At 38.2% G+C, this 20,091-nt stretch overlaps 1 protein-coding gene across 1 annotated transcript in view; it reads right to left on the reverse strand.

Annotated features, from left to right (window-relative positions):
• The window catches only part of LOC141908246 (uncharacterized), a 158,309-nt gene that overhangs the window by 124,042 nt on the left and 14,176 nt on the right, over positions 1-20,091 (reverse strand). The window contains exons 2-6 of the mRNA XM_074798233.1: positions 12,698-12,831; positions 12,557-12,620; positions 12,368-12,463; positions 10,437-10,490; positions 10,256-10,358 (exon numbers count right to left, since the gene is read on the reverse strand). Coding sequence (XP_074654334.1) covers positions 10,256-10,358; positions 10,437-10,490; positions 12,368-12,463; positions 12,557-12,620; positions 12,698-12,831 — 451 coding nt within the window. The remainder of the gene's footprint in view (positions 1-10,255; positions 10,359-10,436; positions 10,491-12,367; positions 12,464-12,556; positions 12,621-12,697; positions 12,832-20,091) is intronic.

Raw genomic sequence — 20,091 nt, forward strand, 5'->3', positions numbered from 1 at the left:
CTGATCAGATCCTATCCATGTGATAACAGTACCAGTTATAGTAACATCAGTGTTGAGCCGACGAGAGGGAAAAAGTTGTGTTTGTAGTACTTAGGCATGGTAGGCATATCGTACTCACGTAATACTTAAAACGATGTGGTTACCCATACGTGACTGTACGGTGATTTCCACAGGTTAGCCGTATGCGAGTACATTGACGCTCTGACTAACAATATTGGGATTCGAAACCAAACAAAAAAAAGTCCAGTGATTTAACCACTGAGCCACAGAACATAACTGCAGAGTTGATGAAAGTTGATTTACAAATAGCCTCACCTAACCCAAACCCTATTCTTTCACGCATGCACGTATGTAGATTATAGGAATGCACGTACGGCGTTTGTAGGGAACTCACGTACGGTTGACAGTGGAGATCACCATACTGTCATGTACGGATAACAACTTTGTACTAAAAATGGTATTGGCTACTATTATAATAGGCCTATAGACAAATAAATACCAGTAGGCTTTCTTGACTTAGCTTCCACACTTCACAATCGAACCAACGGACCTACCAGTATATTTAAGTCCCAATACGCACCAACCGGCACAGGCCTAACACTGTTTGTCAACTGTGTGTTCCATAGTAGGCTATCGTAATCACCTGATACTTGTCTGTCGTGTTTTCTCTCGAGTCAAACGTAATTCTAGAAGCCACCTGTGACTCAACGACCTTGATTTTAACTTGATCAATTCAAAATCAATTTATTGACACTTTTGCTTACATGAACAGATCAGTAATATACTTAAATGAAATAACCGGAATAACAAGAAATCCAAAATATCGGCATTCTCCTTGTACGGCCTGATCGCCTGGGCGCTGGTTCATCACGGTGATGCTCTGTTTCAACTTCCATCTCCACGGGTTCGTCAATAACCTCTCCGGAAACCTCTGAACTAAATGGTCTCTCGTCACTGGATGTCGGCGGCAACTCAGCTATCGGGGATGCCTGGGAGATTCTGGAACTGGTGTATTATCCAGAGTTTTAATTGAGGGTCCTTCATTCGACGTACCCGTTGAACTTGTAGATTCACTTCCTGGGTGTTCTACTGTGGTTCCAGCACCCTGATCTACTACTACTACTTCACTTCCTTGATCTATCGTTGACTCTATGGGGATCTGTAGGATGACGTCGGAAACACTTTCTTCATCTGAAACATCGATAGTCGGTTCATCAACAAGATCCTTGGTGTCTCGTTGTGGAGGAGACTCCGGTTACTTCATCTGTCTTGGTCTCTTATGATCTCTTGTCATCTCCTCACAATCCCTCAAAGAGAAGGCTAGTAAATGCAGCATATTTCTGTGAAGCGTACGCTTCTTCTTTGAATTTCTCCCTTCGATGACGTAAACTGGTAAGTCCTCATCCGGTCGAGCAACAACTATAAATTCTTCATTCCCCCACTTGTTGGACAACTTTCCTTGAGCCTTTGGTCCCGTGTTACGTACTAATACTCTGTCCCCAATGTTGATTGCACCGCCTTTTATTTGGTGATCATAGTATAAGCCGGATCTATCAGCCGCGGATACCATGTGTCGACGGGCTATCTCATGAGCTTGTCGGATTTCCTCTTGCAGATTTTCTCCAAATTTAGTCCTGCACCTCAATTTGTCTAATTGGAATATCCTATCGAGTTGTAACGTAGGCTCACGCCCAAACAGCAATCTATATGATGAATATCCTATAGTACGGTGAGGGGTATTATTGTATTGCCAGACGACCCTATTTAGATGTTTACACCATTTCCCTTTTTGATCTTCAGCGAGTAGCGAAAGTCTGCTCAGAAGGGTCTGGTTCATCTTCTCGACACATCCATTTCCCTCCGGATGATAGGGAGACGATCTGCTTTTTTCCATACCCACAACTTTTTTTGCATAACTCCTTCAACACCTGACTTTCAAAGTTTCTCCCCTGGTCGCTGTGCAGTTTCTTCGGTATACCGTACCGGACAATAAACTGACTATAAATCGCTCTCGCAGTTGTTGTTGCCAGCTGATTTTTCGTTGGAATTACGACTGAGAACTTGGAGAAGTGGTCCATTAAGACGAGTAAGTTCTAGAATCCCGCGGATGGTTCAAGTTTAAGGAAATCCATACAGAGAAGTTCCAAGGGTTCACCCGTGAGAATGGATTCCAATGGTGCTCGATCTGCAGTAGCTCGGTTCACTACACATCTACGACACGTTTTACAATACTGCTCCACGTCGGAAAACATTCCTGGCCACAGAAATCGTGAGTTAACGACAGTCCACGTCTTGTCTCTACCAATGTGGCCGAGTCAGTCATGGGCCCAGTGGAGTATGAATTCTATTTTATGATAAGGTATCAACACTTGGTGAACAGAGCCGCCCTCAACATTTTTCTTCCGAGTCAGTATTCCATCCTGCACTTCCAAGGAAGACAGGTATTTGACATAGCGCTGTTCCCAGCGATTCGCAGGACAGAACTTCTTGTTCTTCATGACGCATTCCTTCAACTTGCAAATGGTTTCGTCATGCTCCTGTAGCTCGTAGCCGGAATGGTGACGTCCCTGTCTGTAAAATTTCGCACATGTATTCCCACACGACTACACTGAACTTTAGAGACTTTGGATAATGTGGGCATAACACTAAGTCCGTCTAGGCGGGCTTTGTCCGTCATCACCAATCCTTCCATATTTCTAACTAGCCCACGGATAGTAGATTCCGCGCCTGCAGGTATAATTACCGCAGACGTAGTTTTCACCAAGTTCAGACTTTCCTGTCTCTGATGAACCCCGGAACTTTTAAATAGTCCAAGAAATTAGTCCCAATGAGTAGTGGAACCTTTTCATGATACTCGGTTGGTTCTACGACGAACGCCATTATGATTAAATCATCCACACCATCACAGTAATCGAGCTCCGCTATACCTTCATAAGGGAGTACATCACCAGCTACTGTGCTCAGTTCCACCGGCAGGGCTAAGTCTTCAACTGGATGAATCTCAACACTTGGATGGTGTAATTGCAGATATCTCTTAGAAACAGTAGATACGGGAGAACCACTATCTTGGAGTGACATGCATGGTTGGTTCTGTATGTACACGAGCTTTTCGCGGCGTGGACCTACTAGTTAAGTCTTGGGTTTCTGGAGGCTGTCTCCATTTTCCGCCTGGCCCCGCCTCCCTGACCAGGTTCCTCTGCATTTTCCGGACACTGAGCTTTCATGTGTCCCTTTACTCCGCACCTGTAACATGTTCTCTCTTCCACCGGAACCGTGGGAGGTCGATTCTGTGGACCACCATTCCTCCACCTCGATGGTCTCCAGGTCCGTTGCTCTAGTTCCAGTCTCATTTTGTTCATTTCTCCTTCCATCTTACGAAGTTTGTTAAGGATCATTTGCATCTCTTCCGATTTGGTTGTTTCGTTTACCTTGGTCTGGTTTACGAAAGTTTTCCTTTTATTCCGAGGTGATTCGCTTTCAACTTTCCGGGCCATGGTAACTAGTTTCCTGAAGTTGTACTCCTTACAGGCCTCTCCAGAACTGTATTTTTAGCATATTGTCAGTCACCGGCACGGAGCCTCCCCCAGTAGCTTTTACTTTTGCAGCAATCTCCTCAAGACGACTAGCATATATAGCAATGTTTTCGTCCTCTAGTTGTATGCACTGGTGAAACTTCACGAAAATCTCCTCAGGGTCTAAAACTTCCCCGTACATCAGCTCCATCTTGTCTAGAATTCTCATAGGTGTCAACTCATCATCGTCCTGGTATAAGATAGTCAACACTCGTAAAGCTGCTCCTCTTAAAGATGAACGGATCGCACGGAGGCACGTCAACTCACTGAGTGTGGTGTCCTTTATTAACCCTCTCACTTCCTGCTTCCATTGTATAAAATTGAATTAGAAAATAAATTGAAAATTTTAGGAATGGATCAAAATCTAGACCTAATAAAAACCAACTGTCACAGAAATACAGCGGAATTTCTCCAATCAAATTTTGATCATAATCTTCTGCCAACAATAACTAAGCCAACTCGCATAACTCATTCAACAGCTACTCTAATTGACAATATTTATCTATCTCATGAGTTATTGGATTATGAAAGTTTCATCTTGACCTCACACTTATCTGATCACCTACCGTGCCTTGTATCTATTAAACTTAAAAGTCATACCCCTAAAACAATTACTCATCAATATACTTATAGAGATCTATCTGAAAAAAAAAATTTTCATATCAGATATTCCCTTTTGAGAAAGGACTGGAACCAAATAAATAATCTAAGTAGCGAAGAGGGATACAATCATATCATTGAAAGCATTAAAACTGTATTAGATGACATTTCCCCCTGTATATCAAACACCTATAAAAAAACTGTTATCATTGAGCCATGTATGACAACAGGCTTATGTAAAGCTACCAGAAAGAAAGATATAATCTATAGAAAAGTCATTGGCTTAAATAAAACCGATCCTCGTTATATTGCGTATTTAAATTATCGTAATAATCTGAACTACATCAAACGTCGAGCTAAAAAGGCATATTACACCAAAAGAATTCTAACATATAAAGATAATGCCAAACAACTTTGGAGCTTCTTAAAAATAATCATTGGGAAACAAAATAAAACCAGTATTACTTCCGATTCAGTGGGTGGGAGGGTTATCAATGAACCACTTGAAATAAGTAATTCATTCAATGATTTTTTTAGTACGGTGGGTAAATCGTAAGCCTCAAAAATTCCCATTTCAAATAAATCTTTTGACAAATATCTTCGAAACCGTAATGAATCTTCTATTTTTCTCTTCCCCACAGATCCTAACGAGGTATTAAAAGTTATTCACAATCTCCCAAGTAAATCCAGCTGTGGACACGATGATTTGAACAATATTTTGATCAGGTCCATGGATTTTTTTAGTACGGTGGGTAAATCGTACGCCTCAAAAATTCCCATTTCAAATAAATCTTTTGACAAATATCTTCGAAACCGTAATGAATCTTCTATTTTTCTCTTCCCCACAGATCCTAACGAGGTATTAAAAGTCATTCACAATCTCCCAAGTAAATCCAGCTGTGGACACAATGATTTGAACAATATTTTGATCAGGTCCATTGGCCATGAAATAGCTGAACCACTTACTGTAGTATTCAATAAGTCAATGGCTGAAGGTCACTTCCCTACCAGCATGAAAATTGCCAAAGTTATTCCTATATACAAAAATAAAAGTAAGGACGATATGAATAATTACAGACCTATTTCTCTTTTGCCAGTTTTATCAAAAGTTCTTGAAAGAATAGTACACAAACGGCTATATACTTTCATTAAAAGATTTAGTTTACTTTATCCAAGTCAATACGGATTTAGAGAAAATCACTAGACCTGCGATGCCCTATCAGAATTCTTGAGTCATGCCATAGACAGCATTGATTCTAAACAATTTATGTAAAGTATATATCTAGATCTTTCGAAAGCATTCGATTTACTAGACATTGACATTCTTTTATCTAAACTATCATATCTTGGAATTCGGGGAACAGCCCTAAAATGGTTCACAAGTTACCTGAAAAATCGAAAAATGTTTGTTGAATTTAGAAATTCTAAGTCTCGTATTAAAAATGTCGACTATGGAATACCACAGGGCTCAATTTTAGGGCCACTGCTTTTTATTATTTATACAAATGATTTGTCGGGGTCCCTAAAGTATTGTAAATCTATTGCAGATGACAGTACACTAGTAGCAAGTGGAAAAAACTTGAGATTACTTGTGCAAAATGTCAAATCTGACTTAATTTCTATTATTGACTGGTTTAAAGCAAATAAATTAACCTTGAATATCAGCAAAACAGCATACATGCTATTTAAACCAAGTTCGTTTAAAGTAAATTTCGACGATATAGAACTAAAATTTGGAAATGACACAATAAAGAGGGTGACTAGCTTTACTTTACTAGGACTTAATATTGACGAGAACTTAACTTTTGAAGAGCATGTCCGAAGTATAATTTCAAAAATCAACAAAAACCTGTATTTAATTAAATGTATAAAAAATTTTGTTCCACAATGGATAAAGAAGATTTTCTATTTCAGTTATGTGCATAGCCACTTAATGTATTGTCTGAATTTGTGGGCTCCACTCATAACAAAGAAAAATTTAGACCACTTATTCAAATTACAGAAGCGAGCAGTACGAACGATTTCCAATTCTACTTCCCGAGCAACATCTAATCCATTATTCAAATCTATGAAAATCTTGAAGCTTGAAGACTTGATCAAACTGGAATTGGTTAAAACTGGCTATAGATATACTAAAACTAGCCTTCCTCGGCCCATTCTTGCTATCTTTCAAAAAAACTCATTCAATCACAACTATAATACTAGACAAAGAGACTATGCGAGAGTTGCTGCCTATTCATCAAGTTTATATAATAGATCTTTTCTTGGAAAAACACCAATTATCTTGCAAACTCAAAATTCCTCAATCAAAAATGCTCCAACAGTCCACACTCTAATAAACAGATTTAAGGAAATCACTTTTAATGGCTATTGAACGCAAATCCAATTCTGGTCTTAAGTCATTTAAAGCACAATTCTTTGAAGTTAATGAATCAAACTGATGTATCTAAAACTTCTACAGCGGACAGATTACTCCCATTTTGCGTTTCCATTTCATCCTCATTCTACCTAATTTCATTAAATTTTGATCTTTTTTCTGGGTGCTTGGATCCCTACGGGACACAGCCTCCATTAAATATTATTTTCAACGGGGGCCTGGATGTCTTTGCATCTTAAATTACGATGTGTTCGAATTTCCCTGAATTCTAATTTCGCTGCATCATTGTTTTTTTAAACATGATATGCTATATATAACCATGTGGATTTTAAACATTGTAAAGAAATCATCTAAATCGAGCCCATATTTGATCAAATATTTGATCAAATTTAATATCAATAAGAAACTTTGTATGGTATTCAAGATTTCATTAAGTGAAACCGCAACCTTTCGACTTTGGACTAATAGCCATCATCAGGTGGAATGTAGACATTCTTAGTGAGAAGGGCTTTTAGTCAGATGGCTGTCAGTCAACAGCTGAAACGATGTGGTTTAACTTTAATAAATTTCATGATACAAAATTCTATGGTGGAATTTCTTCATTTATCTACAGTTAACGGATTAGAGTATTTTATTCGACTTCTTCAGGTCCTGTAGTTGTTTAGGTTGAAAATTATTCACTTTTCGGCACAGAAGCGATATACAACCGTGTTGGTCGCTATGATAAGGATTCCCTGTATATCTGCACCTTAAATCGGTACCTTTGTTGGTTCTAGCCCGCATTCGCATCGGAATTCAAGTATTGGAAACGTTATTCTTACTCTGAATGCACTTCTGTCGTCGAATATGGTGCCACATATTAGTAATTATTTTACGATAATTTGTAAAAAAGAGTTTGTAAAAGAGATAATTATCTTAAATGATCATTGGTTCATCGATTCAGCAAAGTTCAAACACCTTACATTTTTGCGTATTATTTTATTGGCACCTTGAAATAAAGTCTCATAGATTGTATTGTGGCGCTAAGTTTATTACTATTAATGCAGTTTGTTCATTCATTCATCAATCACTGTCTAGTTAGCCAGTGTAATTGACCTGCTGACTGATAGCTGTTGTTGGGTTTTTGATAACCTATATAAACAATTTACTCAACAAAGTAGGGAAGTATGTGAAACTAAAATTACAGCCTATTGCATTTCTTTCACTTCTTAAGCCAAACGAAGTTTTCGCTATCAAATGAAATTGCTGATTTCAAAATTACGTGAACATCTCAACACTGCACTTTTATACGCTGATCGTGTTTTCTTTTTTTAAGTTGGTAATTTTACCTGAAAAAATTGAAAAAAGCGAGGTTCTTTTTTGATCACAATGTGCTGTTTTAGCTGTGTGTACAAACATACGAGAAGAGAGCTCGTGAGGTATTGATTCAACTACGTGATGGATTCCTAGTACGGTACAGCCTAAAAGTAACATAAATCATAACGCATCCGGCGTTCGTCGGAGACATGTGCGTTTTCGTTTTTTCATTTTTGAAAAAACAAAATAGAAACGCAAATCAAACTAGTTACTACCGCGGTTCAAATCAACCTGTCTGCACATTGAATGCACGAACGTATTAATAGCAGCTCCCTTCTTTTCGAGTGCAACTTCTTGTATGTGGATGACTACATGGTAAAATACATGCAGTATGGATATTCGTCCCTAACGAGTGTCGAATGCAGTCGGAACAAAACGAAAACGAATTAGAGAACGCTAGTTGAAAAAATATAATTGAATTGGCAAGTACATGGCTGATTAGCATATCACAACAACCACTTCTGCAGCAAGGACAAGCGAAAACGCTATTTTACCCAACCCTTACACAATTGTCAAAAGTGCATTTTCTGCTGCATATTTGAGAAAGTCCTTCCATAAGGCCAAAAAAAGAAGCCTTGACTAAAGTCCCAAGTGGGCTAAAAAGGAATGACTTTTAACGAGAATGAAATCTTCGAAAAATTGATATGGGTCAACAAATGGTCATAATTCAAATACATACCTTGAATGACGTAAATTAAAACAACTTAATCTTTGAGTGACCCGATAAGATTCGGTACAAACTTGGTGAGAGCCTGGGTTTCATCGGAGGTTTTTCATTATCATACGGACCAATCAGGACAGAAGCTCCCAAGGTCTTCAAATTTGAGGCCAGTGCCGGTTAGTGACGAAACAAAGTTTATCGACTGACATGATTTTTAATGATTTCACTATAGGATTGCTTTATGTAGCTTACATCTTCACTCAGACAAATCGTTGTTACACGCCACCTACACCGTGGCGCGCGTACTCTATAACTGATACAAATACGCACTGAACACGAGAGTATAAGGCGATATTGCCTATGCAACTGTACAGGACTGTTTTCAACGCGAACGCTCATCGCTGTTACAATAATCAGGCTCCAAAACGGATTGCTAATGCGAACATTAATGAAATAACTTCAATTAACCTCTTCACTACCGCAGATAATGTAACCTACCTCACCAGGATTCGAACCCAATGGCATCAATCAATTCAAATAAAATCGGTATTAGAGGCTGTTAGAGTTACTAATCCTCCATCTATGAGTAAAAATTGGAACTAAATTGAGGCAGACAAGCCTACAGTACGGCTACACACCAGCGGTGCAATGGCTCACCACACCAGCAATTGCAATAAACACATATCTGCGACGTCAATATACGTCACGCATGGTGAGAGAAGGTCATTATTTGCAACGTAAATATACGTCACAAGTGGTAATGAAGAGGTTAATGATGATAAAACAAGTATTCCAGTCGTGTAACTATCAGACTCATCCCTCAAATCAGCCGTGTGGCGAACTCAATAGTAAATTTCCGCATTTTTAAACCACATTTTCGTCAGATATCTTGATGCAACGTTACCTAACACACGGGATATCAAAACTAGATGAATCATTGAACACATCGTACACAATAAATCGTTATATCATACGCCTTGAATATCAGTATTCGCGCTAGAAATGATGTATATCAACCTATTCAATCATGAATTGAAAGCCCATAACTACCGAACAAAGCGTCGGATCTTGGCGATATGAAGTTGTTCCGACGCAAATAGCATTGAATTTTCACATGTATTATTTTGGAAAATAAAATATTAAATATATTTTTGTTTAATCCATTTAATTCGCCCATTAGTAGTGAAATTACAGGCTACTGACATTACGTTTGAGTGTGCTATAAATAGCTCATAGGCATACGAATGATTATCAATCGGCCAAACCATTGACATACGCTCGCCAACGCGAGCCAAAAATGATAAAAAGATGACGATATGCTTTATACCAATGCAGGCGGGCAGATTTATAAAAAAATATTTATTTTCAAGCAATGATGCGGGAGCCTCCTGGAGGGCGGACTTTAATTTTATCGCTAATTTGCCGGTGATTTTTTCCGATGCGAGCGGGATTTCAAAATCATGAGAAACAAGGCATCATTTCTTTTCGGCCTAAACTGACTTAATCAAGATTTTTAAAATAGTGTATTTAAGACGATGATACTGTGGCGATGGGTTTCAGGTGAACAGCTGCTTATTATATCTGTATTATCCTTATCAGAGACCAGACTTGGCTCTGATTGGTTCCTTGAAACTTATTTTAATAAGCGAGAAATTAATTTCTATGGGTTTAACCAAAAATTGCACATACCATTGCCTTGTACACTGTAATACCAGAGAAAATTGTATCTTGTCATACAGCCATTGCATATCATTTCATCATAATCCGCATTTTCTGGAATATTTCCCAAATGCTTTAATAGAAATAGAAATATTAATGTATAATTTTCTGAAGTTTCTATTTCTAAATGAATATAAATCAAAATACATACCCTTCCATGATACCAATCCTCACACATGATACACTGAATCATTTCATCCTCAATCTAAAAATAGACATGTAAATGCAAATATACAGCCAATATTGCGTTCATTAATATATTGACTTCATACTACATTATGCATTACTTGGAGTCAATAAATGTTAAGTGCCTCCCGCTGGCAGCACAAGACATAGACATTTCCTTCAAAAACAATGTATCAGACCATCAGTGTGTTATTTCATGGGGAATTTCTTGATCAGAATTCCACTATACACATGCCACAGGCGACAATGGCTCTCGGGCTCAAGCTAATAGATATATAGTTTTGAGTACATGTTGAAAATTGTGTGTTTGTCAGGTCACACCAGCAGGCTGTGGTATGCAGAGCTATTTATAGCATGTTTGGCATGTCTAATAACTCGCAGAACTGGCAGCATGTGCTATTACTCCAATTTTTAGTTTCCAATGATAAAATCAACAGGTTTAAGATTCTTTCACCACATTTTCTTAAAGAATTGCAACTACGCTAGAATTTTTCATTACACGTCATGAAAATAGACCCAATTTCAATTTTTAATCACCCATTCATAAAACCGTAATTTTTACCATATACCCTTTAAGATTGCTTAAAAATGTACCGAAAACTCCAAAGCAAAACTAGGGGTCCAGGGACACCATGCCCACTTGGGACGTGCTTCCAAATGCTCAACAATCTAACAATTTCAATATTCAACGCCCCCTGGTGACCATATACAAAAACCAATGGCCTTGAAACTCACCACAATCATAGAACATGTCAGCAGCAACGATTTTGTAATTGATTGTGATAAAATATGCCTCGTTACCAATCTAATATGGAAATACTAAGTTATTCTACTATTCAACGCCCCTTGGTGACCATATTCAAAACCCAATGACCTTGAAACTCACCACAATCATAGAACATGTCACGAACCATAACTTTGTAATTGATCGTGGTAACAAAATATGCCTAGGTACCAATATAATACGGAAATACTAAGTTATTCTACTATTCAACGACCCCTGGTGACCATATAGAATAACTAATGGCCTTAAAACTTGCCACAATCATAGATGATGTCATGAGCTACAACTTTGCAATTGATTGTGGTTACAAAATATGCATTAATACGAATATAATATAGAAATACTAAGATATTGTATTATTCAACGCCCCCTGGTGGCCATATACAAAAACCAATGACCTTGAAACTCACCACAATCATAAAACACGTTATGGGCTACAAGTTTCTCATTGATTGTGGAAATAAAATACGCAAAGGTATCAATAATGTGGAAAAACTTTTTCCCACCTACGAATGAGTACTGATGACACCAAGATGGCCGCCAATTGCGTCATAATTGGCTGATCAAAAATACCTGTCACAGGTTTAAAACATCCCCTTTCAAAGAATACCCGTCACAAATTGCAATGAGAAATGGCAAACCAGTAGGAAGCTACAGGACTCAGAATTCGGGCCAAAATTGACATTTTTGGGCACTTAAAAAGGTCATAGGACGGTCATCTTGAGTCCGATTGACCCAATTTTAGTTATGCTGATGGGCCCTGGGGGGATTCACATACACCCTAAAGATCAAGGAAATTGATCAAAGCGTCTTCAAAATTTCCCTCCAAAAATTCGAAAATGTGTAAAAAGTGTTGATTTTGGCAGACAATAATGGCTGCCAGTCGGCCATCTTGATTCTGACAGGGCCAGTTTTTGGGCTGAAGATGTGTCTAGGGTAGATACATGTGTAACACAAATATCAAGACATTACATTTAAGCGTCTTCAAAACTTCCCAAAATAACTCGATTCTGTCTACGGACGGACGACGGACGAAAACTGAACGCAATAGCCCGCTGGGACTAAAGTCCCAAGTGGGCTAAAAATTGTCGGATTCAAATTCACTGATCTACCTCATCATCTCTATCTGGATATGGACGAGAGCAGGAGCAATATAATCCATGAAAATTCTGATTATACTCGTTTTCTAAATTCAAAGGCTTTCTATCCTGAAAATATTCAAATTCATATCATCATATATGGTTGATACACGGGCACTCAATTTTTAAAAATCAATCCGATAAAACTCGCTTGACACCTACTGGGTTAAACTTGCATTTTGATTCCTTCGGAAATTTACCATTGCCACAGTCACAACAAAAATTCCTGAAAAAATGTCAAATTCATATAACTTCATGTTATGAGCGAATTCTAAAATGATAGCATCACTGGGAGCATCTTACCTTTTGGTATACAGCTCAAATAACTCATGACCATCATGACATTCAAGACTACAAGCAAGGCAAATTCCAGCAGGAGGCATGTTTGATGAGGTACAGGTCGAACAGGCATAAAGTGCTTGTCGCGATACATAACCCTGAATATAAAGCAACAATATCCATAGAATATAGTCTGCAAAGCAGTGATAATGGGTTTTCTGCCTAGCAGCATCACTGATATGCAAAACTTGGGGAATTACAAGTAGATATGCTTGATACAGTCTTTGTTAGTTGCTCTGCCAGCTCTTTTGTTTTCACAAATTCTCCGCAAAACGTTCAAAAATGGGTAACAAGAGAGAAATTCTAAAAGAGGGGTTGCTGATATGGTGGTGGTTTTGTATTTCTGTAGTAGAATTAATCGAACTTTGAACTGATTACTTTTTAAAGAGGTAAATGATCAGTGTTGTCTTATATCATTACATGAAATGTTACACACGGGGACTGGGGATAGGAATGGTTATGTTGTAGACGTGGACGAAGTTAGTACAAGCTTTTGGTTGGTTGTTATTTGAATATTGTGGTGTCTTAACGGAATCTATCATCATGTTGATAATTGCTAGATTACTATCGGATTGTGTTGAAATAATTTAGCTGTATAGAACAATTTACACTGAAAGAAAAAATGTGACTAACTTGAGTGGCTTCAGGTGAAGAGATGCGAACACGAAAATAGATAGGAGCCACGATTTTTCTTTTTAAATAATTAAGACATTAAGCAAGAATAAGTTGCATTTCCTTCAAATGACAATCTACTTCGATCATCCGATAAAGTTTATATTGCCACCATAGACTACCGCCCTCTGGCTCTTTGAATAGACAGGGAACCAGTCTTCAATTCAGAATTTATTTAACAGAAAAGCGGTTTTAAAGTTTCAGATAAACTGAAAAATATAAACGTTCATACTGAGATTTTTCAAATGGTTGCTATCACAAGCACCCAATGAAAAGAAAATTAAAAGAATTTTTTAGAAACGTGAAAGTAAATGTTTTATTGTAAAATTTTAATTGGATCATTTAAAATTACTTCAGAACTTTATATAAAAATTTGTATAAATTTGTCAGATTTCAAAGTGTGTGACCTACATTTACCGTTGTGAGCCACCCTTGCTCACTATAAACATTATCAACAAGTTACTGTAGCTAATGGGAAGTCTCCATTTCAAGTGCTTACCACCCGGTTACAGGGGCGGATCTAGGGGGTGAATAGGGTGGCTAGCCACCCCCTAAAATGCCTTCCAAAAAATTTTTATAAGGGGCTTTTTCGTGTAAATAGCCTATCTCTTAGATGAAATAAGAATGTTAGCTGCCTCAGAATCAGAACAAACAGTAGCGTTGTGACTTTGTATTATATACCTATTGTATGACGCTGTATGCTACGAGCAATCATCGAGATGATCGCTCATAGATATAAGTTAGTGTATCTCCAGCCATTCCGCCAGGGGGCATATGTATGCGGTAAACGATCATTTTCCCAATCAAAATTATTATTAACTTTCAGTGTTCTCGCTGGTTCTAAATGAAAGCTTGGCGCCACAAGCGCTTAAGACGCGAGCCCACATCAGGTAGGGGGGTCCGGGGGCACTCCCCCAAAGAAATTTTATATTTCTAGGTGCTGAGATGCATTTTCACAGCATTTGGGGGCCATAAGTAACTAGTTAAAATTCGGTAATTTTCATGCAGCAGCTAACGTCAGTAGTTTGTTCGAGGAACTTTTCTGCCGTATATTGGGAGGCTTACGTGCATTAAATAGTTCCATGTTCTCATATCCGTAAATACAATTTAATTTTATCATTAACATTATTATAAAGCATGGCATATCTTTAGTTTGCGTGGCGGTAAAGTGCCGTAGCATAGCAAGCCGCTATGCTAAAATAAATTGCCCATGGGCAAAGTGTGGTTTAACTTGAAAGCGGGAGGTTGTTTGGAGTAAGGGCATTGCTTGAAAATCTTTTTAATTCATGACTTCAAAGTTCTAGAAATTAATATTATATCTCATCTTTCTTAAAGAATTATTTTGTAGTCAAATAAAACCAAAGATAAACATTTGTTTATGGTCTACGTCCAAAATTTCGTAGGGTACAGGTAGGCGCAGCAGGGAAACTATTTCATATTTTCAAAAAAATATTTTTCACAATATGAAAAAATATTAAAAATATAGCTGCAAAGCAGCGATAACAGGTTTTCTGCTGTCTTAGAATCCTGTTCATCGGTGGATTTCGACAAAGCATTTGATAAGGCACAACATCAGCCATTACTAACTAACCAGGCTATTAGGAATCAGTATCAATGATAGGTCGCCCAAATGGCTCAGCAGTTATCTCTGAACGAAAAACTTATAGCCAAAATCAACGGAACGCCTCACCTTGGAATAAGTCGGTCTAACTAGTGGAGTCGCGCTAGGTAGTATCCTAAGTCGTCTACTGTTTAATGTCCTGACAAATGACACAGTAATCCAAAATATACCGCAAATCCATTGTGACAAAGTATTGATTGACCTATTTAGTTCATCGACCATGTACCGAACACTATTATTGTGCCCCAGCATTTGGGCTCATTCTACTTGAACCCCAACATTCAATATGTCCACCAGATTCTGGTGATGATAAAGTCATTTTAATTTTTCTGCCAACTTCCATTTCTTCTTTCATATTCATCTGACATTAAACATCATTAAGTATGCGTCCCCTTATTGAAATTAGGTTAACTATCTCAATATATCGATGTAACTAGGAAGACCTTATTTAAAATGTTGTGATTTTTATGTCGACTTTTTGCGATATTGTCTCAATAAATTGCCATACGTATCACGACATTTTAGCTAAAGGAGTGATAATTATGACGACGGTACGCGGTTATGTTGAGATACAGACGTCGACATGGGTGAAAGGCCTGATCCGTATAACGATTTATCATGATATTAACACGATATATCGACTTAATTATGTCGATAAATCGCGATATATTAGTTTGTTCGACATAATTTCGGTTTTTTACGGGTCCCATATATACGGAAGCGATAAAGGGCCTCGAGATGTCGCGTTCGCGTCACCATATTTATGTCGACATACCGCGATATATCGCGTCAAATCGACATAAATATGTCGATATATCGTGAAGTTTTGACGACATATTTCGTTCTCTCGACCACTTTCCTCGCGACAAGTCGACATATTCATGACGACTTGAAACTCAGTCGTCATATCACTGGTGTCCTCATCTTACATTTAGACGTGTCTTCAAATGACGGCTTGTCCCGTGGAAAATGGGCAAAAAAGCGAAATTTGTCGTGAAAACGTCACGATATGTCGACATATTTATGTCGACATATTCATGTCGACTTGACGCGATATATCGCAATATGTCGACATAAATATAGCGATTTGTCGAGTTGGAACGCGACTACTCGAGGCCCTTTATCGCTTTTGACATATAAGCTTCCGTACATCTTAAGATAAAGAAATATGTGATCTTTCAGTAAGTAGGATCACTTGAATGATCGCTTTAATATCACTTTAAAAAAAAAAGAATCTGCCAAAATGACCTTAATATTCGACACTATATCAGATTAATCGACTTCAAAATTGGCGACAAAACCAAAAAAATGAATTGTCGCGGGCGATAAAACCAAAATAATGAATTGTCGCGGGCGATAAAACCGAAATAATCAATTGTCGCTGGCGATAAAACCAAAATATTGAATTGTCGCGGGCGACAAAACCAAACTAGGGGTCCAGGGACACCATGCCCACTTGGGAAATGGTTTCAAATGCTCAACAATCTAACAATTTCAATATTCAACGCCCCCTGGTGACCATTTACAAAAACCAACGACCTTGAAACTCACCAAAATCATAGAACATGTCAGCAGCTACGATTTTGTAATTGATTGTGATAACAAAATATGACTCGTTACCAATTTAATATGGAAATACTAAGTCATTCTACTATTCAACGCCCCCTGGTGACCATATTCAAAACCCAATGACCTCGAAACTCACCACAATCATAGAACATGTCATGAACTACAACTTTGCAATTGATCATGGTAACAAAATATGCCTAGGTACCAATATAATAAGGAAATACTAAGTTATTCTACTATTCAACGCCCCCTGGTGACCATATAGAAAAACTAATATCCTTAAAACTCACAACAATCATAGATGATGTCATGAGCTACAACTTTCCAATTGATTGTGGTTACAAAATATGCATAGGTACGAATATAATAAAGAAATGCTAAGATATTGTATTATTCAACGCCCCCTGGTGGCCATATACGAAATCCAATTACCTTGAAACTCACCACAATCATAGAACACGTTATGAGCTACAACTTTCTAATTGATTGTGGTAGCAAAATACGCTTAGGTATCAATATAATGTGGAAAAACTTTTTCCCACTTACGAATGAGTACTGGTGACACCAAGATGGCCGCCAATTGCGTCATAATTGGCTGATGAAAAATACCTGTCTGAGGTATAAAACATCCCTTTCCAAAGAATACCCATCACAAATTGCAATGAGAAATGGTAAACCAGTAGGAAGCTACAGGACTCAGAATTCGGGCAAAAATTAACATTTTTGGGCACTAAAAAGGTCATAGGACGGCCATCTTGAGTACGACCGACCCAATTTTTGTTTCGTTGATGGGCCCTGGGGGGATTCATATATATCGAAAGATCAAGGTAATTGATCGAAGCGTCTTCAAAATTTCCCTCAAAAAGTTCAAAAATGTGTAAAAAGTGCTGATTTTGGCGAACAACAATGGCTGCCAGTCAGCCATCTTGATTCTGACAGGGCCAGTTTTTGGGCTGAAGATGTGTCTAGGGTAGATACACGTGTAACCCAAATATCAAGACGTTACCTTGAAGCGTCTTCAAAACTTCCCAAAATAACTGGATTCCGTCTACGGACGGACGCTACTAACGGACGAACGGACGGACGACGACGGACGAAAAGTGAACGCAATAGCCCGCTGGGACTAAAGTCCCAAGTGGCCTAAAAAATGAATTGTCGCAGGCGATAAAACCAAAATCTTAAATTGTCACGGGCGACAAAACCAAAATATTGAATTGTCGCGGGCGACAAAACCAGACTAATGAATTGTCGCGGGCAATAAAACCAAAATAATGAATTGTCGCGGGCGATAAAACCAAAATAATGAATTGTCGTTGGCGATAAAACCAAAATATTGAATTGTCGTGGGCGACAAAACCAAAAAAATGAATTGTTGCGGGCGATAAAACCAAAATATTGAATTGTCGTGTGTGACAAAACCAAAATAATGAATTGTCGCGGGCGATAAAACCAAAATAATGAATTGTCGCGGATGACAAAACCAAAATAATGAATTGTTGCGGGCGATAAAACCAAAATAATGAATTGTCGCGGGTGACAAAACCAAAATAATGAATTGTCGCGGGCGATAAAACCAAAATAATGAATTGTCGCGGGTGACAAAACCAAATTAATGAATTGTCGCGGGCGATAAAACCAAAATAATGAATTCTCGCGGGCGAAAAAACCAAAATAATGAATTGTCGCGGGCGACAAAACCAAAATAATTGTTTTGTCGCGTTATTTTAGTTTTGTCGTTTCGTCATAATGTCGCCCTCATTTGCATATTCGTGTTTTTTTACGCATGGCCCTTATCAGCCACCATACTAAAGCCAAAAGGTCGCGTAAAACTCGATAAACACCAAGCGACACAGCGAACGATCTCCTTTCCCCCACAGCGAACGCTTAACCTAGTAGAGGCTACTAGCCTATGTAGGCCTATGTATACGCGTAGGCCTAACATCCGGACAGATTGGTCGTAGGCCTATTGAACAACAACCCACCTAAATATCGTAAATTTTGTTTTGAAGTTCAATCCGTTGAGTCCGTTAATAAACGCAACAATTATACTGTGTTTGTTTGAGACAGTAAAGCTCAGTATCGGTACGCCTAAAGCCGCGTCAAACTTGATAAACACTTCAAGCGACACAGCGAATGATCCCCTTTCCCCCACAGCGAACGCTTACTCCGAATGTCAAGTGTGAGTCCAGCATACGGAAAGGATTGTGTTATATACTTGTATTAAGTAAATTAAGTAAATACCTTGCATTTGACAATGATCGGTATGTACTGTAAGAAATATAGAGTATTGATCGTATTGATATAGAGGTTGAAGCCTGCGGCCGAATAAAGTAATATATTCTTTTATTTTGATACCTCGTCGACATAACTTTTTTTTCTCCGCCATATCACTTCGGCGTGTTTCGTTTAGGCCTACGACTCCCCGGTACACTTATGATTTATCTTAGTAAATAAACGGTTAATTTGATAAAGAAAAATAGGTATTGCTAAAATAACTGCTTGACGCCCGCAGCCAAATCACTGGTAGTAATAAATTAATTTGTACTCTGATTTGATTCTCATGATGAGGTGAAACTCGCAGCGGATCCCCGGAACGACGACGTAGTTACACACGTCGATTCGTCGATGTTTACGGTTTGACAGTGCTTTTAAAATCTAAAGTAGTAAATTTCCTGTATATCGGTAATACGATTTGATGAGGAAAATGGGCTATTATTAAAATTAGTTTTTAAAAACCGCGACAGAATGTGCAATCTTTGGGTAATAAGTTTGTTAATTTATGCTTGAATTGATAATTGATGTGACAAGAAACGTGCGGTAGATTTCTGAAAGAGGACTTAGAAAAAGATGTCGGCTCTTTGAATGGGGCTCAATTTTCGATTTTACTGCCCGACAGTGCTTTTGTAACGATGATTCTTTAAAATACGCACGGAGTATTTGTAGATCGAAGTGAGCTGAATGATATCAGACGGATTGTATCGACAACAGCGGCAAGGTAACAAAGCCTTTGTTCTTTTAGTAAAAATAGTGTGGAAGAAAATAATAATAAATATAGCTGCAAAGCAGCGATAACGGGTTTTCTGCACAGTCTTAGAATCCTGTTCAACAGTTCGACAAAGCATTTGATAGGCACAACAAAAGCCATTACTAAACCGGCTATTAGGAAACAGAATCAATGATAGGTCGCCCAAATGGCTCAGCAGTTATCTCTGAACGAAAACTTGTAGCCGAAATCAACGGAACGCCTCATCTCAAGTCGGTCTAACTAGTACAGTATCCTAAGTCGTCTTCTGTTTAATGTCCTGACAAATGACATACACAGTAATCCAAAAAATACCAGACCGAGTAAATTTCCAAAACGAACTTAACACGCTGTTCAACCAAAAAACTTAATGTTCCGACAAGAAACTCTTGTTCGAGTGTAAACAATTCAGTTTGGTCCAACAATACGCTTTTTGTTTGAACGAAAAATCTCTTCATTCTGACAAAAAAATGT

Source organism: Tubulanus polymorphus, chromosome 1 (assembly GCF_964204645.1).
Source record: "Tubulanus polymorphus chromosome 1, tnTubPoly1.2, whole genome shotgun sequence".
NCBI lineage: Eukaryota > Metazoa > Nemertea > Palaeonemertea > Tubulaniformes > Tubulanidae > Tubulanus > Tubulanus polymorphus.